Source organism: Mauremys mutica, chromosome 1 (assembly GCF_020497125.1).
Source record: "Mauremys mutica isolate MM-2020 ecotype Southern chromosome 1, ASM2049712v1, whole genome shotgun sequence".
NCBI classification, from domain to species: Eukaryota; Metazoa; Chordata; order Testudines; family Geoemydidae; genus Mauremys; species Mauremys mutica.
Window position 1 is genome coordinate 354,617,816 of NC_059072.1, and position 25,480 is coordinate 354,643,295.

The following is a 25,480-nucleotide window of genomic DNA, read 5'->3' on the forward strand; positions in this document are numbered from 1 at the left end:
AAAGTCCATTGGGATCACTCATACTGGATCACTGGGGTGCAAGCCTGCAGGATCAAGTTCCAAGTGCACATGGGAAAAACCCTGATACCCATGTGCACAAAGCCTGTAGTGGGAAGGAGGGGGACTGTGTCTATTTATTTCGGTCTATAAAACACAGCTAATGGAAAGGCTCATCCCAAGCTGGGGGAGGGGTTACAAGATTCCTTATTCAAGGAATAAAGAATAACATTACATTAAAGGTCTAGAAAACATGACCTATGAGGGAAGATTGAAAAAATTGGGTTTGTTTAGTCTGGAGAAGAGAGGACTGAGAGGGGACATGATAACAGTTTTCAAGTACATAAAAGGTTGTTCGAAGGAGGAGGGAGAAAAATTGTTCTCCTTAACTTCTGAGGATAGGACAAGAAGCAATGGGCTTAAATTGCAGCAAGGGCGGTTTATATTGGACATTTGAAAAAACTTCCTAACTGTCAGCGTGGTTAAGCACTGGAATAAATGGCCTAGGGAGGTTGTGGAATCTCCATCATTAGGGAATTTTAAGAGCGGGTTGGACAAACACCTGTCAGAGATGGTCTAAAAGATAATACTTAGTCCTGCCATGAGTGCAGGGGACTGGAGTAGATGACCTCTTTTAGGTCCCTTCCAGCCCTATGATTAAATAGCTTAGATCCAATGCCACCGTCCCCCATAACCATCCTTAGGTCCAGTCCCCAATGTAATTCCCCATGAGCCTTGCAGTGCAGCCCTGGGCAGAGCAGGGTGGGAAGTGTGTTCTAGGGGTGAGGGGCTCTCCTGCAGCTCGAGGGCTTCAGCTATCTAGGCCCTCAGCAGCAGCCCCAAGTCTAAGAACACCTCTAAATTGCTAACCTCTTTCACACATAGTGGCCAGTCACCATCAGTTGGCAGAGCTGATCAAATTCCAGTCGGTTCTTCTAGCTGTGTCCCCCACCCAAACAATATTACCTCTGTCTGGTCCTCACCCCAACCCCAGTAGGCAGCCAGCCCTCTCCACCAGTGGGATCATCCATAATGGAGCTATATGGATAGTTATTATATAATAAGAGGAGATATGCCAATCTCCTAGAGCTGGAAGGGACCTTGAAAGGTCATGGAGTCCAGCCCCCTGCCTTCACTAGCAGGACCAAGTACTGATTTTTGCCCCAGATCCCTAAGTGCCCCCCTCAAGAATTGAACTCACAACCCTGGGTTTAGCAGGCCAATGCTCAAACCACTGAACTATCCCTCAACACACAGCAGATAGCATGACCCCTATCTCCTTGCTAATCTACCTAGTATACACATACTGCACGACCATACAGTGTCCTTCAAAAGAGAGCCCTTGGCTTAGGTAATCAATTGCCCTTGATCACCACCTGGGTCCTTCTGTATTAAAAGGAGTGAAGCCACTGCCGAGCTGTCTCACCTCTTCCTGCTAAGGACCACACACCCTTGCCAACCACCCCTCATTACTCATCACAGCAAAGGCACCCAAAAGATCAAACAGAATCAGCTGGGACACGCATTTTATTCTCTAATGCTTCTGATACCGCGCTCACCACTGTCGTAGCTGAGTGCCTTCCCGTAGTGCGTTAAACAAGGCGACGAGCATCTGGCATGTGTTGTGTGTTCTCTCATCCTCTTCGTGGGAGTGCTCCCAGGCCAACACCACCAGTGCAGCATGGTTCCTGTACCCAGCTCTCAACCCAGATGGACTGAGGCTAAGGAGATCTATGGAGCGTGGAACCAGGCCCATGACCAGTAGAGGCAGGCTGCCAGGCCATTGCCCCTGCTCTCTGGGGATCACACTTCCCAGGGCTGCCAGCTGCCATAGTGCAGAAAGGGCTCATTTAATTCCATGAACCAAGAGCGATTGGTGTCACAGACCCCTCTAGGCCAAAGGTTGCCCAAGCTGGAGACAGCAGCAAGGGGTGATCTGGCATGGAGAAGAGGAACAGGAAAGACTAAGAGAACAGAAGAGGGAAATGCTGGATCAGCCCTTTCAGCGCCTCCTGACTTCACCAAGACTTTTGCATCCGTCCTAGTGACGACTCTGGCCAAACAGGGGGTGGGGCTGGGGGCATATGACAGGGAGCCAGGATGCCAGGCCTGGGGGATGTGGCAGGGAGCCGAGACCCTGTACCCGGGGGACGTATGCAGGGAGCCGGGACCCAGGCCCAGGGGACGTGGCAGGGAGCTGGGACCCTGTACGGGGGGGACGTGGCAGGGAGCCGGGACCCAGGCCCAGGGGACGTGGCAGGGAGACAGGGACCCAGGCCCAGGGGACGTGGCAGGGAGCCGGGACCCAGGCCCAGGGGACGTGGCAGGGAGCTGGGACCCTGTACGGGGGGGACGTGGCAGGGAGCCGGGACCCAGGCCCAGGGGACGTGGCAGGGAGACAGGGACCCAGGCCCAGGGGACGTGGCAGGGAGCTGGGACCCTGTACCCGGGGGACGTGGCAGGGAGCTGGGACCCTGTACCCGGGGGACGTGGCAGGGAGCCGGGACCCTGTACCCGGGGGACGTGGCAGGGAGCCGAGACCCTGTACCCGGGGGACGTGGCAGGGAGCTGGGACCCTGTACCCGGGGGACGTGGCAGGGAGCTGGGACCCTGTACCCGGGGGACGTGGCAGGGAGCTGGGACCCAGGCCCAGGGGACGTGGCAGGGAGCCGAGACCCAGACCCGGGGGACGTGGCAGGGAGCCGGGACCCAGACTCCGGGGACGTGGCAGGGAGCCGAGACCCTGTACCCGGGGGACGTGGCAGGGAGCCGGGACCCTGTACCTGGGGGACGTGGCAGGGAGCTGGGACCCTGGACCCGGGGGACGTGGCAGGGAGCTGGGACCCTGTACCCGGGGGCTGCTGGCAAATGGCAGGGAGCCGGGACCCCTCACCTAGGGGGACGTGGCAGGGAGCCGGTGGGGCCGGGGTGCCCCTTGGGCTGAGGTACTGGAGGGGCAGGGACAGCGATCGGGAGAGGAGCGCGGACCCCGAGCAGGGGCAGAGGCTCCCCCCGGCGGCAGTGTGGGGCAGCAGCAGCAGCAGGTGGCCCTGCCCCGGGACGGGCGGTGCCGGGGGCCGCTGCGCTCCCCTCCCAGCCTGGGCGGGCGGGGCGGGGCTGGGACCGGGGCAGCGGCTCCGAGCGCGGCCCCACGTGCTGCAGCCACAGGCACAGCCGGCGGGGAGCGAGCGAGCGAGCGGCGGGTGAGTGCGGGCGGGGAGCGGGACGGCGCAGCGCGGAGCCAGGGCTCGCTGCCCCCGCCACGGCCCGGGGGCTCGAGAGGTGCCGCAGGAGCCCCTCCCCGGGTCTTCCCCAGGGAGCCCCGACGCCCCTCCCGGGAGACTCCCCGAATTCCCCCCCAGGGAACCCCATGCCCTGCCCCGGGGACCCCCCATGCCTCCCAGGGCTCCCCCTTCCCGTTCGCTTGGGACCCCTGACCCCACCCCCCAGGGAACCCCCAAACCGCCATTCACCTTCCCCAGGGAGCCCCCATCTAGTGTCTCAGGGGACACTTGACTCTCCCTCCTTCCCCAGGGGATCCCCGATTCCCCGCACGGTCCCAGGCGACCCTGACCCTCCCCCCGCACTTTCCCCATGGAGCTCCTATCCCAGGGGACCCTCCAACCCCCCTGCACGTTCCCCCAAAGAGCCTTTGTCACCTGTCTTCTGACATCACCTACTACCTACTCCTTGACCCAGGGTCCCTCACCTGCCCCCCTCACCCCTCTCCCCAAGTCCCTCCCACCCCACATCCCTGTGCCCCAGCCCCCCTGTCCGTTTGCTGCAGGAGGCACTGGGGGATTCAGGGAGAACCAAACTGCTCAGGGGACTCCCAGGGGTGACACATACCTGACGTGTGTGAGTTGGGGGAAGGGAGAGTTGTCCTCATTGAGACGTTCTGCCCTGTGTGTGTTGTGCAGAGTGCCTTTGCTTTGGAGCTGGGGGATACAAAGCCAGAGTGGGTGTGGATGACAAGCGATGCTGGGGCGAGGAGCGTATTCTAACAAAAGCACCTTTTCAGGCGCTTAACTTTTTTGCAGAAGTTTTAACATTTGGGCAAAAATAATTGTCATCCTTGTTGGCTCTGAATGTCCTCTGGAGGGAGCTTGGCAAAGCCTTGTTTAGCCACCCTTGTAGTAGCAGGGCGAGAGGAGGTATTTTTTTACACTGAAGACTTTTCTCAGGGTAGAGGTAACTCTAGATGTGCAGGCTAATAATTATTAGTTGTTACTTGACTGTCCTGTCTAGAGTGTGTGCAGGACTGCCCTCTACTGGATGGAGTGAGAACCACTCAACTGGGTCATAAACATTATGCTGCTAATAGCTAATGGAGATTCTCCTTTAAGCTCTTTGGGGGCAGGGACTGTTTTGTCCGGTGTTTGTACAGCACCTAGCACAATGATGTCCTGATCCATGACTAGAGCTCCCAGGCACTATCATATACAAATAACAATAAAAAGTGTGGGCTTGTGCTTTGGGAGCAGGAGGATCTGGGCTTTCACATGTCACAGTGAAGTTCTAAGTAGCTGTGGCATGCAGCGTCATGGGCACTGGGAAATCTTACGTGACTATGGTTTTGTTACAGGAGACTAGAAATACTATATTGGGCATATGTAACTTGAACCGGCGTGGACCAATCAGGTGAGTTAGTTGGGACCTTCAGTATCAAAAGCATAAGCCTCTAACAATTGAATAAAGAATTAAATCCCTTAGGGCTTGTCTAGGCTGTGATAAAAGGTGTATTTTCAAAACGTGTTGATTAAAGCAATTTAGCCAACGTGTTTTCAAACCCTAGTGCTGTGGCCCGAACAAGAGGCATTTTAACAATTCCAGCTAACACACCTTAAAATACAGCTTGTCCTGTCCACAGCAGGACTTTAAAATGTGTCAGCTAACTTGCTTTAAAGAGATGCCTTTTATGCCAGTCTAGATGTACCCTCGATTAGAAAATCACAGACTCTTCAACCCCTTCTGTGAATCAGCCACAAGAGGGGGACAAAGTCTGACTTGTGGGGTTACTGAAGGTGATTATGCAGATCCCTCCCCCTATGTGGGTCGCTACCCCTTGAACTGAACTGTGTATTTCAATGATTAAATGCTCGCGTACATGTAAAGCCGGACACCACATGCATTAGCGAGTGGCTTAAACAAAATGCCCAGCCTTCAAACCCCTGGGATGTTTGGGAGTGTTAAAAATCCAAATGTCGCAAGGCCCTGCCAGGTCTAGTTCCTCAGTAGCAATCTGGAAGAGAGCCACGGGCTGGTCCCCTCTGCTCAGAGGAGGGTGGTGGAAAGGAACTATGGCTAGACACCAACAGGAAAGGAACCGAGGGGAGAAAGCAGCCATGTGAGCCGGGATGGGAATCACTTGCCTGCGTGCTGAGGACCTCCAATAAAATATGTTCATCAAAGGGGATCAGCAACACGCAGCATCTCCCGGGAGTGGGAGGGCGAGTCCACCTGCCTCTCCTAAATTGGGGGTTTGGGGAGTGGAAATCACCGTCCGAGGACAGATGCTAAATTGAGTTTCCGCTGGGAGAATGGGGGAGGATGTGGATCTTTCCGGGGGTTCTGTCAAACTCCTGCGGAAGTGAAGCTCTAGGACAGGTGTGGGGTCATCACTGAGGCAGAGTTTAACAGAGGCTGCCTCTGGGTTGGCAAAAATAAACCCCACAGTTCCCTGGTGGTGTAGATCCATAGATGGTAATAATGGTGAAAGCGCTTCCCTAGGCAGGGCTCAGCTGTTCCTAACCACTCTGCTGTCTAACCCTGCTCTGAGCGGTGTTGAACATCATACAGGGAGAAAAATGCCTGAGCCCTGTCTACACTATGGCTTCCATTCTTGCTCCTGCCAGTGGAGCTGGGACACTGGGGAATTCCATGCTTGATTTCTGCCAGCATAGTCCAGGCTAGAAGGATCAGCCCTGGAATTTTATGGGAGGTTTTAAATATATTATGACAAGGGCTGAGGGATTACAGTCCTCTGTCTGAAAGAGGGTGGGACTTCCTGGCAGCAATCCACTGAGCTGGCAACAGGACAGGGCATGCAGGTAGGACAGATCGCATTGCCTGTATTTCTTCCCACTGCAGAATCAGAGTTTGCAAGAAAGCCACTCAATTTTCTGTAGTAATCGTTATTCAGTTTCTCATAACAACCCCTCGTTCCCGTGGCTCCAGTCCAGCATTTTAGAGCTGCACAGTTACATCTAACCTCACCTTACATTCCACACTCTGACAACCCAGTTACCACCTGACTTAGCCATAGTATCCAAACAGCCTCACAGCGCCAGGCTGTGTACAAACACTTAGCGAGGGATGGTCCTAGAGGCACGGATAGGTGAAGTTACTTGCCCAAGGTCCCATATCAGGTTAGTGGTAGTGGAGGAGAACCCAGATTGCTTGACTCACAGTCTGGGTTCTCCTCCTGGATCTACCATTAACCCGCATATGCTTCTTTCAGGCATTGCAGTGCGGGTGGGTCTTAAGGAAGGTTTTGAAGGAGCAGAAATAAAATAATAATAATAATAATTCCAGCCAGTGGTAGCAGAAACCTGTGAGGCTGGCGTTGTTGGCAGAGTGGAAGGAGTGAAGCTCTTTGCGGCATTAGTAACCTCACCGTTACACTTACATTTATTTTTTTGTGATGGGCGGCATTTTTTTTGCTGACTAGGTGTTTTCTCCCCTCTTTACAGTCTGTGCTTTGAGCTGATTAATGCCCTTTGCACTGCTCTTAATTACATTGTTATGTCAGATTTTGTTACATTTTCACTAGTATATCTGGAAGCAGTGAAGCCATATCGAAATCCCTCTTTTCTTTGTAGAGTTTTTGACTGAATTACTTATAGTCCAGGAACTCAAATGAGATTGTCACTCTGCCTGCAGCAGCCGGCGCAATTAATTATTGCCAGACACATGCATCGGGAAGGGCCCATTTCCTTCAGAATGGCTGTAAAGGCGTTTCGGGGGGAAGAGCAGAGAGTGGTCGTAGTTGTCACCACTTGACCTCCCCGTTGCATAATTTGTTTTATTACTAAGGGTGTGGCCGGACGTGACTGCGCAGGGTTTTACTGCCATAACTGGGTTTCATTATTAAACCGAGCATTCTCTTCTTTAACACCTTAACGTCCTTCTATACGTTTTCACAACCCCCAGCTGTTTAATTCCCTCTCAACTCAGCAGGGTTTATTTGTCCAAAAGCCTTTTTTAACTTTTAAGGGTTTTTTTTAATGATTTATTTTTGAAAGTGACGTTTTTTTCAGGGGCTCTAAGCTTATGGTTTGGTTTTTGCACTTGTTTTGTAACTTCGTACACTTTGCCGCAAAGCTGTACTCATTAAATATAGTCCTGGATGGGCGGCTGCTTTTTACTTTGGATTTATACAAATAGGTAATAGACACTGTTTTCCTCCTGCCTTTTTGAGAATTTTTGAACATTTCAGTGGCATTCAGAGGACCTCTGCTGTGCTCTGCCATGCATTCTTTTTCTCCTCTCCAGTACCACTCTCTGGAGTTCCTTTTTTCACCCAATCCTAGTTTCCCTGTAATATTTTTGGGGAGTCCCTTAGATTTAACCTACTTTTCCAGTGTGGTGCTAACTTTATCTTTAAACCCTTCCAATGCCATCTCCTTTAACACTGGGTCACGACCCTTACTCTAAGGGGTGTATACGTTACCTGCTCCAGACAAGCGGATCTGAGTCATGGCACCACCGTGTTGGGTTTCCCCTGAGACCTCATCTCCTCGATTCCCCAAGAACTCAGTTTGACTCCAGTCTTGTCACTCAGGTTCCTTTATTTGGCATACGGCCCAGCTAGGCTGAGTGGTTGAGACTCAAGTGTAGGGAGTGTGTATGGGGCGTACCACACGTCCAAAGTTACATAGCAAATCTCTTCCTTTATATACATTTACACGTTATTACTGTATGTTGCATCACACATTTTGGGACTGGCATGGTCGCGTTCCAGAAACCAGTCCCTGTATAGTGTGCACTGTCCATGCGCAATTTACTCTGTACCCCATCTTATGTTGCAGGCTTAGCTTATCCGTTATCTTGTCCATTATAAATGGTTTCCTGGGTGTCCCCCTTATCTTAACTAGTCCAGACGTTCTGTTTCCAGCCTGCTGATTCATTTACCTCCCTAATCCTGTCTCCCAAGAAATAAGGCTTTCCCCGTGTTTTAGAACTTATGTCAAGTGAGGCCCACAACTCTCTCGTAGATCTGTCCTCTGAAAGCCCCTTTCCCTCCCTCCAGGGAACATTGTAAAAGCCAAAAGTATAATTGAGTTAAAAAAAGAATTAAAGAATTTCCCGGAGGATAGGTCCATCAATGGCTATTAGCCAAGATGATCAGGGATGCAACCCCATGCTCTGGATGTCCCTAAACATCCAACTGCCAGGAGCTGAAACTGGACAACAGGGAAGGGATCACTCGATAATTGCCCTGTTCTGTTCATTCCTTCTGAAGCATCTGGCACTGGCCACTGTCAGAGGCAAGACACTAGGCTAGATAGATCATTGGTCTGGCCCACTATGGCTGTTCATATGAAGTAGGAGATTCAAGATCCACTGAAATAAGGGCTTTCGAGCTGAAGCGAGCAAACATTTAGTTGAAATGGTTCCATGCAAAGAAGGGCTTGACATCCGATCGGTTTTTTTATCCTGTACCCCACAGGCAGCTAACGACTTCTCCCTGTAAACTTTCTCAAGACCTGAAGAATCATAGAATCATAGAACTGGAAGGGACCTCGAGAGGTCAATTAGTCCAGTGGTTCTCAAACTGAGGCCGCTGCTTGTTCAGGGAAAGCTCCTGGCGGACCGGGCCGGTTTGTTTACCTGCCGCGTCCACAGGTTCGGCCGATTGCGGCTCCCACTGGCCATGGTTTGCCGCTCCAGGCCAATGGGGGCTGCAGGAAGCAGCGTGGGCTGAAGGATGTACTGGCTGCCCTTCCTGCAGCCCCCATTGGCCTGGAGCAGTGAACCGCGGCCAGTGGTAGCCATGATCGGCCGAACCTGTGGACACGGCAGGTAAACAAACCAGCCCGGCCCGCCAGGGGCTTTCCCTGAACAAGCAGTGGCCTTAGTTTGAGAACCACTGATCTAGTCCATCCCCTGCACTCATGGCAGGACTAATTATCTAGACCATTCCTGACAGGTGTTTGTCTAACCTGCTCTTAAAAATCTCCAGCGATGGAGATTCCACAACCTCCCACTGTTGACTCATATTTAGCTTGCGATCCACTATGACGCCCAGATCCCTTTCCGCAGTACTCCTTCCTAGGCAGCTCTACACTGACACTGTGTCGACCTAATGATATTGACCATGACTCTACGCCACTCGGAGAGGTGCCATTACTAAATCGGTGTAGGGAGGCACTTTACGTCAACGGGAGCCGAATTTAAGTGAAGACACTTCCACAGCTCCGTGGACGCAAGGCAGCTTAGGGTGATCTACCCCTGTGGTGTAGACCAGGCCTCACTTTGACTGAGGCATTAGAAAGGGGATTGCAACAGTAGGCCTGACAAGTGCCAAAGAGCTGTATGGATACAGCTCCTTAGCAGGTGACTAAGCCATTGACATCCCACGATATCAGTTTACCCTCTGACGGAACAGTTGCTGCATTCATGAGAGACATGGGCGGGTATTCAACTCTGCCCCCAGGCAGGACCCTGAAGAATGGAGACAATTTTCCTTTCCCTTGTTGCGAGAGCTGCAGAAGCCAGTGTCTGGCCCGGGCAGGAAGCTCAGGTGGACCAGCCCTGTTGGCATACAGAGCCTTGTTGTCCTTTCAGAGAGGTGTAGCTAGGAACTCGTTAGCATGTGGGATTGGTCGTGAATTGCAACCCCTCCCAGCTCTAGGTCAGCAGTTCAAACCCAGCCTGGGCTGGGAGTTGGCTGATGGTTGCTACCATCTGATGCCTTACTCAGCCAGCTATGAAATAAACTCGGCCTTGGTCCTGGGTCTAGGCCACAACAATCACCCCAAGAAGTCAGGGGCTAACTTGGTCCTCTTTCCCCTAGTGGGGAGATTGGTGGTTCCTCTAGGGTATGGCTGGGGCACATGAGTCCATGCTTGCTTAGTGTGGTTCTCTTCCTTCAGTGGCTGGACCCAGGGGCGGCTCTAGGATTTCCGCTGCCCCAAGCACGGCGGCACGCCGTGGGGGGCGCTCTGGCGGTCGCTGGTCCCGCGGCTCCGGTGGATCTCCCGCAGGCATGCCTGCGGATGCTCCACCGAAGCCGCGGGACCAGCGGACCGTCCGCAGGCACGCCTGCGGGAGGTCCACCGCAGCCGCCTGCCGCCCTCCCGCGGGACGCCGCCCCAAGCACGCGCTTGGCGCGCTGGGGTCTGGAGCCGGCCCTGGCTGGACCACAGAGAATTATGACTTTTCCGCTGGCTTTGAGCTAAGAGACCTCCCCCTCTGAGGGGCCACCACTTATAACGTGATACCCCTGAGCACGTGGGCAGCAGCAGGGCTTGAGCCTGTGGCCTCTGTGTCAAGCTGTCCTGCAGTGTCTTCAGAGCTTGAGTACCAACCTCAGGGCCGTCTGTTAAGAGCCAGGCACAAACTCCAGATTGGTGCTATACACAGGGCCAGTGTTCCCTTTAATTTTCCCCACCCATGTACAGAATGAATTTTGTTATGTGCACCAATATGGAGGCGATGTGTGACACCATCATCTTCATATAGGTGCACATCACAAAATTCATCTGGTGGGGATGGGGCCGAGGGGTTCGGAGTGTAGGAGCAGGCTACGGCCTGGGGCAGAGGGTTGGGGTGCAGGGGTGTGAGGGATGTGGCTGGGGGTGCGGGCTCTGGGGTGGGGCCGGGGATGAGGGGTTTTGGGTGCAGAAGGGGGCTCCGGGGCTCCGGCGGGGAAAGAGAACTCCCCCCAGCTCTCTCTTCCCACTGCAGCACCTGGGCTGTGGGGAGAGGCACCTCTCCCTGCTGCAGCTCCAGGGCTGGGGCCGTGGGATAGGTGCCCCCCCCGGCCAAGGCAGGTCTGAGCCAGGACTGGGTTTGGGCTGCCCCTCTCCCAGCCACGGCAGGTCCAGGGCTGAGTTGGTTCTGGGGTTACAGGTGGAGGGTGTAAGGATGCTTACTCTACTGCTACCTTTACTGTGAGCGGCGAGCGTCCATCGACAGAAGGGGCCGGATGACCCCTTTCACCAGCACGAGTCATTTTAAATGCCTCACGAGTGTAACTGTAGAGGTATGATTATGCCAGTAAATTTCCCCGTGTAGACAAGCCCTTCGAGATGGCTTACTTCCGATGAGATGTTAAACCAAGGTCTCTTCTGCCCATCTCTGGGGGCTGGCCAGGGAGAAGTGACCTTTTACATGGAGCTTTTCAAAAGAGATCAGGGATTAGCCTGGTACTGTGGCAAACGCTCCCTCCCTCCAGGGTCGGTGCAAGCCAGCAGCCCGCAGGAAGCAATAATATTGCTACCAAACTAGAATAGGAGCCCCTTGGCCAGGTGCTTCTCTAGCCTCTTCGTTATGCAGATGGTGTGAAACTTCCGGGGGTGGATCACCTCCCCTGGCAACCCCCTACTGCTCCCCTGCTGCTCGCTCCGCAGCAGAACATCATGATGTGGTTATTAGTACATGGCAATGCCCTCTCTCCTTCCCTCGCATCACTGGTCCCCCATGTCCCAGCACTCAGGGGTCACAAGAGCCGAGGAATGACCGACAGTGAGGGCTTAGCGCCTGCATTTGATCAGTGACCAGATGAAGGAAGGAGAGACCAGGCTTGATCAGGTGGTTTGTTTGTTGCATTACAACGGTGCCTCGCGTGACAGTGTCCTGGGCGGGTTGTCTGCTGGGAGTGAAGCTCTGAATCGAAGAGCGTCAGTCTCCACCGCTTGCATGAAATCCATTAGCTCAATGGCCGTGGCACCATCAGAAATCTGTGGCCTAGCCACTAGAGGGGGGCAGAGAGCCACACATGGCCTGGGTTAAACTGGGGCGCCAGTGGGTACCTGCCCCAGAGAGCTCTCCCGTTTTAATGTTTAGTGTAACTGAATGATAGTGCCGGTGAGAGGTGCCTGTTCGACAGCCCTGGAGACTCATCCTCTGTCTGTCCACAGGCAGCGACGGGACCAGTTCCTCCGCCCCACCCCACCAATGGGCCGAAGGTAGAGGGCTGCCACGCTGCAGGCCTACTCGGTCTCTGGCCTCTCTGAGAGTGACTGTCCCGAGGGGGCCTATCTGTGGACGTCTGTGACTTCTTGTGGGACCTTGGGGATCTCTGTACCTGTCCATCTCCACAGCGGGACGGATGCCAACACCACATGGCCCCTTTGTCTCGCTCTTTGGATGGGAGACGCTGTGTAAGTACAAAGAATTTACCCTGGCTTACCTGACATGGGGTTAGGCCCCCAGGGATGACTACTCTCCGGCTGCCCCAGCACACGGTGGACAGGGGCTGATTGCGCGTCTCTCTAGCCAGGGTCTTCCACTTGTTGCCGGCCCAAAAGGCCTGAGGCAGCAAACAGTGATTCGTTGCCCGGAGTGCCTCGCTCCAATTAGACACACCAGGGTGGAGAAGCAAAAAAAAAGTTTATTTGAGATCTCAAAGCGCAGGATGCTTGGAGGAACACACCTCAGATCAAGCACACCCCAGAAAAGCAGCTCTCTGTCTTTATACATGATCTTAGCTAAGCATGTCTATTACCCCCAATGCCCAGCTTTCGCCTTCGCCCCCCTCTTCTCCCTCCTTTTTAGTTCCCATACAGCAAATACATTATGAAGCAGCAATTACTCTAAACAGGTTAGATCATTCTTGGCAAAAAACATATTATCTCGTTAGTAACTTTTCTTGACCGGTCATTCTGTTTCACTCCCTTTAGCCAGGTGCAAGCAGGCTGTATAATTGCCTCCTGGTACTGATAACTAGTTGCCACACATTCCATTCTTTCCATCTAGCCTGTGGGGTTAATTAAAGTTTAAACATGGAAGCGGTTCAGACAAGCAGAGGCCTAATACAGGGAGCCTTCATTGGCACTGTCATTTTCCACCCCTCTGTCAACACTGGGTCATGCCTGGTGCCACCAACACACTGGTGCCCCTCCCAGCTGGGAGCACAACGAAGGGGGGGTGTTGTCGGCAATGTAGATCACCCAGTGACAGGGCCCCGTGGATGGAGGTGTAGACCTTGCCGGGTGGTCTCCTCTGTGTTGCACTCTGCTCCAGGGGTCTCCAGAAGGCAGGCTGAAGCTAGACCCCCGGGTGGGGAAGGAAGGGGCCGATCTGTAGCTTGTCACTCTTGGCCGAGGGAAAGTCCCCAGGGGGGCTACCAGAGGGGCGGTGCAAAGCAGGGAGCAGAAATACGAGGAGAACCTCTGCCGAGGCCCCCGCGTGGTGAGAGATCACCAGAGCTTTGGTGTAGCCCAGTGTGGGAGACGGGGATGTGAAGCACTTTTGATGGGGGAAAATGCTTCCAGCTGTGCTGAACCCTACTAGCTTCCTGGCCCACCAGGCCTAAAGATCCAGTTACTGTCAGTGGGCTCTACTTACCCCCTCCACACACACCTGTGCCCCAGCCCCCTGTACATCAGGGCATAGGGCTGGTGGATCCGTGTGGTCTGAGACTCTCCTGCCCCAGTAGCACCCTACCTCAACCCATCGTCAGAGCCATGCACAGCCCTGATCTGTAAGGCCTACGCCAAAGCTTCTCTACAGACTCCACAAATCCTGCCCCCTCCACCCTACAATGGACCCGTTGTGACTATCTTGCTGCCAGGGCCCACAGCAGCCCTAGAGGAAGGGAGCAGGATTTCCCTACATAAGAACAGGGGTTTTCCAAAATGCACATGGCCAAAATGTCCCCACTGTGTGCTGTCTGGTTGCCGTGCTCCGCACCAGAGGTGGCTGCATCTCAGTGGCGCTGCGTGTCTGTGGCTGGTGATACATTAGGATTACACTTTGGGTCCCTTTGGGGGAAGGTGACATCACAATGTTACGTTATCTGGGATCTGCAATACGCGCAAGTTGTACGCTGGTGCTTATCAGCCAGTGTGACCGCAGGGCCTGTCTTGCAGCAGTGATGCTGTGTGACTTGTAAGCTCCCTCCAACCGTTGCGAAATAAACCGCAAGTGTCAGAGTCCGAGTCAACTGACTCAGGCTCGTGCTGCAGGGCTAAAACTAGCAGGGAGACATTCGGACTCGGGTCGGACCCACCCTGTCGCCAGGTTTCAGAGCCCAGGCTCTAGCCCAAGCCTGGACGTCTACACTGCTATATGTAGCCTTGCTGCGCAATCCCAGGTATTTAACCCGGGTTCTGAGACTCGTTGCGGTGGGTCTTTACTGTGTACGTGCCTCCTCCCTGCCCCCACCCCCGGAGAGGCCTGACTGAAGTCACTTTTCCCCCTTTATCCTGGCAGAAAGTTTCCTGGGAGTTGCAAGGACATGGAGGTGGGGAATCTGACGGAGACGTGGTACCAAAGCCTGCAGTCAATGCTGAAGGCCCTGAACCAAACGCTTCACAGTGCCATCCTGTGCCCACCAGACCAGGCCACGGGGCGGACAAATGGCAGTCACGTCAAGCTAGCCAGCAAGGACGACTATTCCTACATGTACATCTTGTTCGTGATGATCCTGTTTGCCGCCACCGTGGGGAGTTTGATTCTGGGGTACACCAAGTCCAGGAAGGTGGACAAGCGGAGCGATCCCTACCACGTGTACATTAAGAACAGGGTGTCTATGATCTGAGCAGGGCAGGGACACTGTTGCAAGGACATGCACAGCTACTGGCATCTGCCTCCGGTAGCAGGAGAAGCCCTTTTCCCTGGTCCAGTCAGACTCTTCTCGGAGGGGCCAACACACGGCTCTGTCTTGCTAAGGGACAGCCACATTTAGTGGACACATTTAGTGCAGAGGAGCAGTAGCAGGCGTGATCTTGCACACAGGCAGAGAGCGCCAGATCTTAGAGGGCACAGAATAGTCATGTGACAGCTCTGGACGCTCGCCAGCAGGCCCGTTCTGGCTCACTCTGCACCAGTTGCGAAGTTCCCGCCAACCTCCTTCTCCTCCAAAGGAGCATCTCCATTTACACCACAGGGCCCAGGGATAGGCTGATGGAAGGTCTTAAGTGTATCCCAGAATCCTTTGCTCCAATGCAAAGGAGCATGGGATGCATGTGAGTGCTGTAAGTTCTCAGTTATTGTGATGTTGGACGCCATATGAGATTGTAGCTAAATGGAACCGGAGATCCAGATGCACAGTGCACACGGCTTAACAGCGAGTGGGCTCCTGGCTCGGGCAGACCATGACACAGTTTGGGGACTGGGTGGGAGCACAAGTGGAGGGCACCTCTTGTCTCCACCTAGAGTCCAGAACGTTGGTGCTGGGACCCAGCATCGGTGTGTGGAGATGCCTCTGTCAACAGAACAGAGAATGAATGATTGGCGGATGAGCCAATCGGATGGTTTAATTTGTCCCTCCACATCCTATCAGCCTCTCGCTATGCATGTGCAGCCTGGAATCTAATGCGGCTCTGAATAGGGAGGCCTCCCATTCTCAGGGCAGCAGCCAGAGAACAAATCCGGGAGAAGGGAAAATATTCTGTGGGACTGATCTGGAGAGGGGCTGAGCACCACGCAGCTCCCACTGATCTCTGTCCTGAGGGCCAAGAGGGTCTGTACGCCACCGTGAGCCAAGCTGTCTTCCCTGCATTGGGTAAACGGTTGTGCATTTGAATAAATCCTTGGCCACGTAGCGCAGACAGTTGGCTACTCAGAACTTCCTGGGGACAGCAGAGATGGAGCTCAGTTCCTCCTGTTCCAAAAGCACAGGCTTCTACATTTGTAGCTGAAAGAGACTTGTTAGCAATAGAGGGCCTGTGATATACAGTTGTAGTAGCAGGATTTTATGTTTGTATTTTGTATAATTTAAAATGAAAAATAAAGAAGAACAATGTAGCATGTATTAAATGTATTGGTGTATGATTTGACCATATCCTGCCAGCCACCCTTTTTGAATAGCAGAAAAGAATGGCCTAAGGGGCCATTTGGTAAAGCTGCATCAGTTGGAATCTGTGTCTGGGCTGATTTCAAGGAAGTAACAGATGTTTTAAGGTCACCACTTTGTTGTAGGTTTAGCATTTTTAAATCAGTAAAAGAATGCCATGAGTGTTTTCTTTTGCATTGCAACTTGATGGTCCTGTTCAAAATGGTCTGTGTAAATTAATTCTGTTTTGTGTGTAAATAAGAAATGTGGGTGTTGAGAGCTGTGTGTGAAGGCTATCGCTGAACCAGATGTTGTAGGAAGGAACCGGAGACAGACGCAAGGGTGCCATGAGTCTGCAACACGCCCCGATTGAAATGTCAGAGGAGGGCAGATTAACAACTCTAAAAATGGGACAAGCACCTACCAATGGGGACAAAATAGTTGTGATCAAAACCAGCCTGGGGTAACTCCCTAAAAAACTTCATAAAAAAAAACAAAATAAAAAGTAAGAAGGGAAATTTAAGAAACCAAGCACTCATCAAACAACGATTGATTACAGCATGATGGTGCAAAATTCCGTGGTCCCAGTAAAGGAAAATCACTATGTATCACTTGCCATGAAACTTTGAGTTCGTCCTGCCAAGACTTCCCCGGAACATCATGTTGTGACCGACAGAACCCAGCTCCTCCCTAACTGTGATCAACCTAGCTGGCCGCCAGATTGATCCGGACTCTAAACTGGTAACTATAACATCGCCTGGTGGGACAGCGTGTGTGTGTGTGGCAGTGTGTGTGTGATTGAATGCATATGCTAATTGTTGTATCTTCAATAAATGCGGCGTATTGCCGTTTCCCCTGAAAAAGATCCCGTGGGCTGCTTCTAAGCATAACAGTTTTGGGTGGAGAATTGCAAAAGGGGGAAGACCTGCACTGTGATTGTTGAACATACAGTAACTTCTCACTTAACGCTGTGGTTCTGTTCCTGAAAAATGTGACTTTAAGTGAAACGATGTTAAGCAAATCCAATTTCCCCATAAGAATTAATGTAAATGGGGGGGTTAGGTTCCAGGGCAGCTTCCCCTACTCTGCAAGCACCAGAGGCAGGGGGTTCAAACTTCAGCCCACCCACTCCACCCGTTCCCCCAAGCCCTCACCCGTGACCTGCCTCTTCTCCCCCCCCCTCCTCCCCCTTTACTTCACACTCTGGGTCCTGGCTCCTCCCCCCTCCCTTCTAAACACCGCAAACCAGCTGATTGCTGCATTTAGGAGGGAGAGGGGAGGCACGCTGAGTCCTGGCTCCTCCCTCCTGCCCATGGCAATCAGCTGGCTTGCTGCATTTGGGAGGCAGGGGGAGTCTGTGCGCCGAGTCCTCACTCCTCCCCCCTCCCTCCTGCCCAGGGCAATCAGCTGGCATGCTGCATTTGGGAGGGGGGGGAGAGCCTGTGCACCGAGTCCTCGCTCCTCCCCCCTCCCTCCTGCCTCCAGAACGCCGCAAGCCAGCTGATTGCCTCGGGCAGGAGGCGGGGGGAGAAGGGGGAAGGTGCTGATCCGCAGGGTCTGCTGGTGGGCGAGAGGCGCTGGCAGGGTGGGGGAAGGGAGGCTGCCAGCTGTGGAGAAAGCAGGCAGCCAAACAACGTAAGAGTGGAGCATTGCACAACTTTAAATGAGCATGTTCCCTAATTGATCAGCAACGTAACAACGTTAAGCGGGACGACTTTAAGTGAGGAGTTACTGTACTGCTAAATATTGCTAAAAGGTTATACCATCCGTATAAAGTGATAGATCATTCAGGTGTGCACACCCCCGGTCATTGAAGTGCTGGCAATAGGGGGAGGATTAGAGTCCTCACTCCGATCCATCTGTCGGGGAAAACTATACAAATAAGATATATACAAACTGTCTAGCTATATACACCCACGGTCGTAGAGGTGCCAGGCCATAATGGGGAGGATTAGAGTCCTCGCTCCTACCTGTCTGTCGGGGAAAAATTGCATACGTGAATATACCCTCGGTCGTAGCAGGATCAAGCCCAAAAGGTAGGGGGCTTAGCGTTCCCCCCTCCTGCTTTGTCAGGCAGAGTTTTTAGTGGGTATAGACTTTTTGTGTTTTGTAAGCCCCAGCACAAGCGCCGGCAATTGAGTAGATTTCTGTAAGACCTCACTCTGAAGGATACAGGAGGGTGGGGTATTGTTGTGATTTCACAATTTAAAAAAAAAATGTTTCAGGAAAGGGACCAGGAGGGGTGGGGGCTAGTTGAGGAGCCCACCCTCCTTGCTAAATTGGTAGTGGAACAAAGCCTGTGTCCATGAAAAGGGACGGTTCAGCAAGGAAAGCAGAATTGGGCCCAAAGAAGCAGGCAGGCAACAAATTTAAAAAAAAGGGGAAAACAGGTTGGAAAGCCTGAGGGCATCGTGGCAGGAATAAGGGAAGCAGTAAGTACAGGCATGGGCAATTCAGATCCCTGGAACACTACTTGGAATGGTGAAATCTGAGTTGATGAAGGTGTCAGTTTGGGAGCTAAGCACGTGATTTAAGGAAAGAGAGTGAGAAGTGAACTCTGCAGAGGCTGGAGGGAATTAAGCAGTTGAACATTGTAAAAATGTTAAAAAGGAAAAGTGTTATAGAAGGAGAATTCTTGGATTCTTTGCAGCCATTCTGAAGGAGAAATGGGCCCTTTTCCAAAGCCAGGCAAAGAGACTATCTGATTTACATAATTTGACTATGGACAATTTAGTTAAATTCGCTAAAAGAACATAAGGGGTTTCTATTGGAACTTAACTGCCCCCAAATGTATACAAATGTAATCTATGTACAGCTGTGTAAAAATTAAAGCAGTGTAAGGAATGTTAAGAAAAAAAATATGTGTGTATAAATATATTGTGTAAATATGTGGCGTGTTTAGGACCTAAATCAACACTCCTGGTTGTAAAACTCTTGTTTTGTAGGTTTAAGATGAATTGGTTTTGTTTTTAAATAATATCACTAAAATCCATTTGAATCCTTCCTTCAAAGTTGCAAAACTGAGAAACACTTTTTTGCCACACACAGTGTATTTGGTATTTAGCATTTAACCCTTAAGGTACCTTACTGCTTTATAAGTTCAATATCTTTTTAAAAGACCAAAGTCGTGGCTGCAGCAGGGCAGTCAAACTCAGGAGAATGGGGAAAATATTCTGGATTTGTTTTTTAGTACCAAAATAGCAAATAAGAGTTGTAGTAAAAATAAATAAATAAAATTAAAATTAAAATAAAAAAAAATGACAGTGCCCCAGACAGAGCCTTAAGGTGGCTCTGTGTAATCAAACTGTCACTTTGATAAGGGTACATAAAAACTCTGTGAGCACAAAAGAAACAGTTACACCTTATGTACAAATTAACATGGCTAATGTTATGAAAGTTAAGCTATGGAAGGGACGTGCGTTTTCCCCCAAACGTGCAGTGTATATTGTCGAAGGGGTAAAAGAAATGCAAAAGCATACCATATTACTTCATTAAAATCCTGTTAGTTCTCCAAAGGGAGCCACACTAGGCTGTTTTCTCTTTCAGATCACTGGGTGTTTTGGAAGCAGGAGTTCAAAGTATAAAGTAATCAAAATTCTGGTGGAAGTTAATGGTGTCTGTAGCAGGGTGGTTACCCTGCTCCTGCCCGGAAGGGGTTAAAGCCAGCCCTGGGAGAGGGCTGAGGCTGGGAAGGAAAGCCTGGGCTGATTGGGGAAGGCAGAAACAGCTGGGCCATGCCCCAATCAGGCCCAGCTGGTCCCTATAAGAGGCAGTGAGCCAGAAGCCCAAACAGTCTCCCTCTGCCTGTAGAGGGAGAAGGGCCTAGCTGCAGGGAGCTGGAGACAGGGTACCTGAGTGAAGCAGGGCTGGGGAAAGGCTGGGGAGCCCCTGCCTGGAAAGCCCCAGGCTGTGGCTTAGCAGAAGGCCAACAGGTACTGGGGGTTGCAGAGGGCAGCCCAGGGGCAGGCCAAGGCAGCAGGTCCAAACCCTCCTTGCCAGTGATGAGTGGCTGATACTGCAGTCTGCCCCAGGGCGTGGGGCTAGACAATGACTGGCAGTAGCCATACACTGAGGTGAGGTGGGGATAGTGGGTGGGGGTTCCCCTGGGAGAGGGAGACCCTGAGGCTGAAAGGGGCTACTGCCAGGGGGCAGCACCCCAGGTAAACAGAGCATCTGGAGTTCAGGGAGGGACACAGGGGCCAGAGGACAGGCAGATCACCAGCCTGCAGAGGGCGCTCCAGAGCTGAAAGAGTTAATTCTCAGAAGTCACCAGCAGGAGGCGCTGCAGGGGTGAGTAGTAGCGGAAAAATTAACATGGGGAAATAGTTTTTAGTTTGTGTAATGACTCATCCACTCCCAGTCTTTATTCAAGCCTAATTTAATAGTGTCCAGTTTGCAAATTAATTCCAGTTCTGCAGTTTTGAAGTTTTTTTGTTGTTGAAGAATTGCGACTTTTAGGTCTGTAATTGAGTGACCAGGGAGGTTGAAGTGTTCTCTGACTGTTTTTTGAATGTTATAATTCTTGATGTCTGATTTGTGTCCATTTATTCTTTTGCGTAGAGACTGTCTGTTTTGGCCAATGTACATGGCAGATGGGCATTGCTGGCCCATGATGGCATATATCACATTGGTAGATGTGCAGATGAATGAGCCCCTGATGGTGTGGCTGATGTGATTAGGTCCTATGATGGTGTCCCTTGAATGGATATGTGGACAGAGTTGGTATCAGGCTTTGTTGTAAGGATAGGTTCCTGGGTTAGTGTTTTTGTTGTGTGGTGTGTGGTTGCTGGTGCATATTTGCTTCGGGTTAGGAGGCTGTCTGTAAGCGAGGACTGGCTTGTCTCCTAAAATCTGTGAGTGTGAGGGATCATCCTCCAAAATTTATTCACCTTCAGACACATAACAGAAATTGAAGTAAATGAAGTAGAAGGAAGAAAGGATGAGGAAGTTACAAACAAGTTACAGTATGGAGACCCAGCTTCATGGCCCAGATGTGATGACAGTGTGCGGCAAATTCTTGTGCAACATGAACCTGAACAAGTTCATGAATTTCCCTTCCCTAAGGATGGAAATAAAAGAAAATTCTCTGCTCAGCATTACAAGAGGAACTCATTAATGGGGAAGAAATTCATCTAAACTGGTTACAACATTCAGTGTTGAAGGACTCTGTTTTGCTGCAAGTTGTTAGAAATCATGCAATTGGTACATCAATAACTGAAAATGGTTTGAAGGACTGGAAAAACATGTCTTTACTTCTCTCTTTACATGAAAGAAGTACAGAACATTTGGAATGTTTTCAAAATTGGAAAGAACTTGAATTACGATTGAAAAAAGGAAAAACTTGATGAAGAAAATGTGTGTGATCAAGTAAAAAGAATATTGGCAACAAATATTAGAGCGTCTGATTGTTTCTTTCAGTGAGAGTTCTCGGTGGGCAAAATTTAGCATTCCATGGCCATGGTAGAAATGAAAAATTATATACTCCAGGTAATGGAAACTTTTTAAAATTTGTTGAATACCTAGCTGTGTGTGATCCAGTCATGACGGAGCATCTACGTAAAATAACTGATCATGAAACAAAGGTTCATTACTTAGGAAAAAATATGCAGAAGAACTGATTCAAATCCTAGCAAATGCTATTAAAAAGAAAATTGTAGAAGCTGCCCATTCTGCAAAATACTTTTCAATAATACTGGACTGTACACCAGATGTGAGTCATGTTGAACAAATGACGATCATTCGTTTTGTGGATATGGAAAAGTCTGCAGATGAAGATAATGTTGAAGTGCTCAAAGTTCATTTTTTGGGGTTTTGTACCACTGAAGGAGATGACTGGAGCATTTATGATTGAAACTATTCTACAAGAGCTTGAAACAGTGTCATCTGTTGAAAACTTATGTGGCCAAGGCTATGATAATGGGAGTAATACGAAGGGTAAAGGCAATGGTGTGCAAAGGAGAATGATGGAAATCAATCCTAGGGCCTTTTTCGTTCCTTGCAGTGCACATTCTCAGAATTTAGTTTTCAATGTTGCTGCTAGATGCTGTTTGGAAGCAAGCAGTTTCTTTGACCTGGTGCAACATGTTTATGTGTTTTTCTCAGGCTGAACATGCCGTTGGGAGATTCCAACTCGCCATGTGAAGTCTCTAACTGGGAAGCCACTTAGACAAGATGGGAGAGTCGCATTGATGCTTTGAAGCCTCTTCACTATGAACTTGGAAACATCTATGATACCCTAATTGAAATTTCTGATGATATTACCTTTACTGGATCATCTGGAAATACGGCACATTCAGATGCAGAAGCTCTTGCAAATGGCCTTTCCAAGTTCAAATTTATGACTTCACTCATTTTGTGGTATAATATCCTTTTTGAGATTAACCTCACTAGTAAGCAGCTTCAGGAAAAGAACTTGAATGTACATTCTGCTATTCAAAACCTGCAGAAAACTAAAAATATTCTGGAGGAATTCAGAAGTGATGAAGGGTTTAAAAGAACACTGGTAGAGTCTCTTGAGCCTGCTGAAGAAATAGGCTTTCCGACAGAATTTGAAGCAGAGCCAGTTCGGATTCGGCAAAAGAAACAGCAGTTTTCATATGAAGAACAAGACACACCCATCAGAACCCAAAAGAAAGGTTCAAAGTGAATTTCTACTTTGCAGTCCTTGATACTGCTATTCACTCGGTTGATGAAAGATTTCAACCCATGCAGCAGCTAGAGTCAGTATTTGGCTTTCTATAGGATATCCACAGCTTGCAAAAGAAAACAGCAAAACAGATAAGAGAATTTTGTATAAAAAAATGGAGTTGGCATTGACTCATGAAAATTCAGAAGACATTGATGCTACAGATTTGTGTAGTGAGCTTCAGGCTTTTTCCAGATGACTTAAAAAACATTCCACTCCTGAAGTTTATTTCTGAAAATAAACGCACAGACAGTTTTCCAAACATTTTTATAGCAATACACATTCTTTTAACTTTGTCAGTTTCCATAGCTAGTGGGGAACATAGCGTCTCAAAGTTAAAATTGATAAAAACATCTGCGTTCGACAATGGTGCAAGAGAGACTTGTTGGACTTGCCACAATGTCAATAGAGCATGAAAGAGCTGGAAAACTGCATCTAAAAGAACTAGTGACTGAATTTTCAAAACTTAAAGCAAGAAAACTCATGTTTTAAGAGCACAGAGTGTTTTTTATTCGGAGTGTTTTGTAAATACAGGTTAGGGTTCATTGAAGAGTTTTCTTCTTTCTTTCTATATCAGATGTGGTGGTAATGGCAGTTAAAAAGCAGGCTAGCGTAATGGATGATTTTGGATTTGTAATAATAATTATAATTAACATTTTAATGCATTTTTATTTGAAATCGGACCCAGAACCTCTGTCCGATCCAACCCCCCCCCCCCCCCACCCGCTCCCTGTCTCCAGGTCCCTGCCTTATCCAACCTCCCCCCTTCCCCCCGGCCTCTTACCATGCTGCTTACCCCTGCCGGAGCCGTGCCAGGGCTGGGCCAGAGCTGCACCGCCCAGCCAGGGCCAGAGCCGCGCCGCCTGGCCAGAGTAGGGGCTGGGGCTGGGCCGGAGTCATGTTGCCCGGCCAGAATCGGGGCCGGGGCCGGGCCGGGCCGGAGCCAAAGCTGCGGGGCCGGGGCCAGAGGGAGCTGCTCGGCCGGGGCCGGGGCTGGGGCCGGAGCAGAGCCGGACTGGGCCACGTGGCGCCTCCCTGGAGCCCTTCTCTCACCCCCCCTCCCCAGCTTACCTTGCAAAGCCGCCACTTGTTTCTGAACCCTCCCAGGCTTCCTGCGCGAACACCTGATTCGCGGGAAGCAGGGGAGGGGGAGGAGAAGGGTGGCGGAGCGTTCAGGGGAGAGCATTCCTGAAAATCTTACTTCATCATATAAAAGAAAAGGTTCTTCCAATCCCAAAGGATCAGCCACACACCCAGGTCCAAGTATAACTTAGATCTTACCCAAAATACACGCTACAGCCAATTCTTATTAACTAAGCTAAAATTTATTAAAAAAGAAAAGAGAGAGAGTGTTGGTTAAAAGATTAATACACAGACTTGAGTTCAATTCTTGAGGTTCCGATACACAGCAGAGATGATCTTGTAGTTGCCAAAAGTCCTTTTAGAAATAGTCCAGAAGTGATAGTCCAATGTCCATATTCAGGGTGGCTTCAGTCAGTGACTGGGGATCTCAATCCTTATGACGTAAGGTTTCCACCTCTTGAAACCCAAAGCAGATCTGGGATGAAGCAGGATCGTGTCCCAGGCTTTTTATACATTTCCAGCTGCCTTTTGGCCTGAGAAAACAATAGACTTAACTCCTTCTCCCAAACATCCTGGCAATTAGCACAGAGTAATTTATCCATTAAACAGTTCAGATACAGGTTACCACAACCTTCCCAGAGATACATAGACAATAATACTATTTCGCTCAAGTATCATCATAAATGTTAATATTCCTTTTTTGATCTTTGAATTAAAACTATAGCAATAGACAAGACTTGTTTGCTTACATCACAAGACCTGAGCAAACATCTCCCCTTCTACCTCTAACAATGCAGGCTTGCATTTCAAAGCTCTATTCATTTACAGATCTTCCTAACCAGTTCTTAAGGTTCACCCATGGGTCAGCTCAGTCTGTGAGTTGATTAACTCTTTCTGGCCCTGTCATCTTCCAATGAAATATTATATTACACTCATAACGTCACAGCAGGGTTATCCTGTACCCCTCTACTGGACTGCCCCCCTACAGGCCAAGATAGGAATTACTGTGTGTATCACCGATCCTAACTGGTCCCTTGGGTATCTGCATCCTTTGCCCTCCACCAGCCTAGGAGCCCACCAGATGCTAGAGCCTGTAGGGCCCAGTGGGTGAGGCATCTTCAGCCCCGTCTCCCAAGTCACAGCTGAGCATCTGCTGCACAACACAGCAGCAACTCCCCGGCGGGAGACGGGCGCCGAAGCCGAGCATTGGCCCAGTGCTATGCCAAGCTCCGCAGCCTGCTTCTGCACCACTGGGAACAGCTTCAACAGGAGAGAGACCCCACAGCCCAGGGGCCTGGGCACTCTCCTGGGTTCGAGGCCTTGCCCCACATCAGGCAGTGGGGGGATTTGGATCCGGGTGAGAGCTCCGATTCCTGGGCTATTGTGCAGGGGCCACCACCACCAAGTGTAAGCGCCTCAAGGACTTCAACAGTGGCAAAGTAGATGCCTAGGGGCTTTAGGTGCCTACAGGGTAGCAGCTGAGTGGGCTTTTGTGAATGCTAGTGGTGCCTAATTGTTGGATTTAGGTGCCTACCTGCCCCTTTAGGCACCGAAGGGGTTGTCTACACGGCACCACAGCCCGCTCTGTGGGGGTGTGAGTTGTGCAGCACTCGCACGTCACACTCTAGCCAGCCTGTGTAGACCCCGCTGGTGCGAACTAAAGGTACCTAATGCATATTGATGCCGTCCTGAAACAGGCCTGCTGGAGGGTGCAGGGTCTGCTCCTGGCTAGCAGCCTTGTGGACACTGGCCACCGTGGTGAAAGGACT

General features: G+C 50.7%; 2 protein-coding genes across 3 annotated transcripts in view; one reads left to right on the forward strand and one right to left on the reverse strand.

The window, feature by feature from the left end:
* Positions 1-3,136: 3,136 nt before the first annotated feature.
* Positions 3,137-16,132, forward strand: KCNE3 (potassium voltage-gated channel subfamily E regulatory subunit 3). Of its 2 annotated transcripts, XM_045022541.1 has the most exons (4): positions 3,172-3,200; positions 4,583-4,638; positions 12,084-12,326; positions 14,380-16,132. In XM_045022541.1, exons 3-4 carry the CDS (start codon positions 12,313-12,315, stop codon positions 14,705-14,707), a joined length of 342 nt encoding a protein of 113 aa, XP_044878476.1. In that variant the 5' UTR covers positions 3,172-3,200; positions 4,583-4,638; positions 12,084-12,312; the 3' UTR covers positions 14,708-16,132. The 2 variants fall into 2 exon arrangements, with proteins under 2 accessions (XP_044878484.1, XP_044878476.1); XM_045022549.1 differs by lacking the exon at positions 4,583-4,638 and having other exon boundaries at positions 3,137-3,200.
* An 8,007-nt stretch (positions 16,133-24,139) lies between these two features.
* LOC123373583 (maestro heat-like repeat-containing protein family member 7) overlaps positions 24,140-25,480 on the reverse strand; it is a 48,308-nt gene continuing 46,967 nt past the window's right edge. Inside the window, exon 29 of the mRNA XM_045022614.1 lies at positions 24,140-24,186. The gene's annotated coding sequence lies outside the window, so the exon portion shown is untranslated. The remainder of the gene's footprint in view (positions 24,187-25,480) is intronic.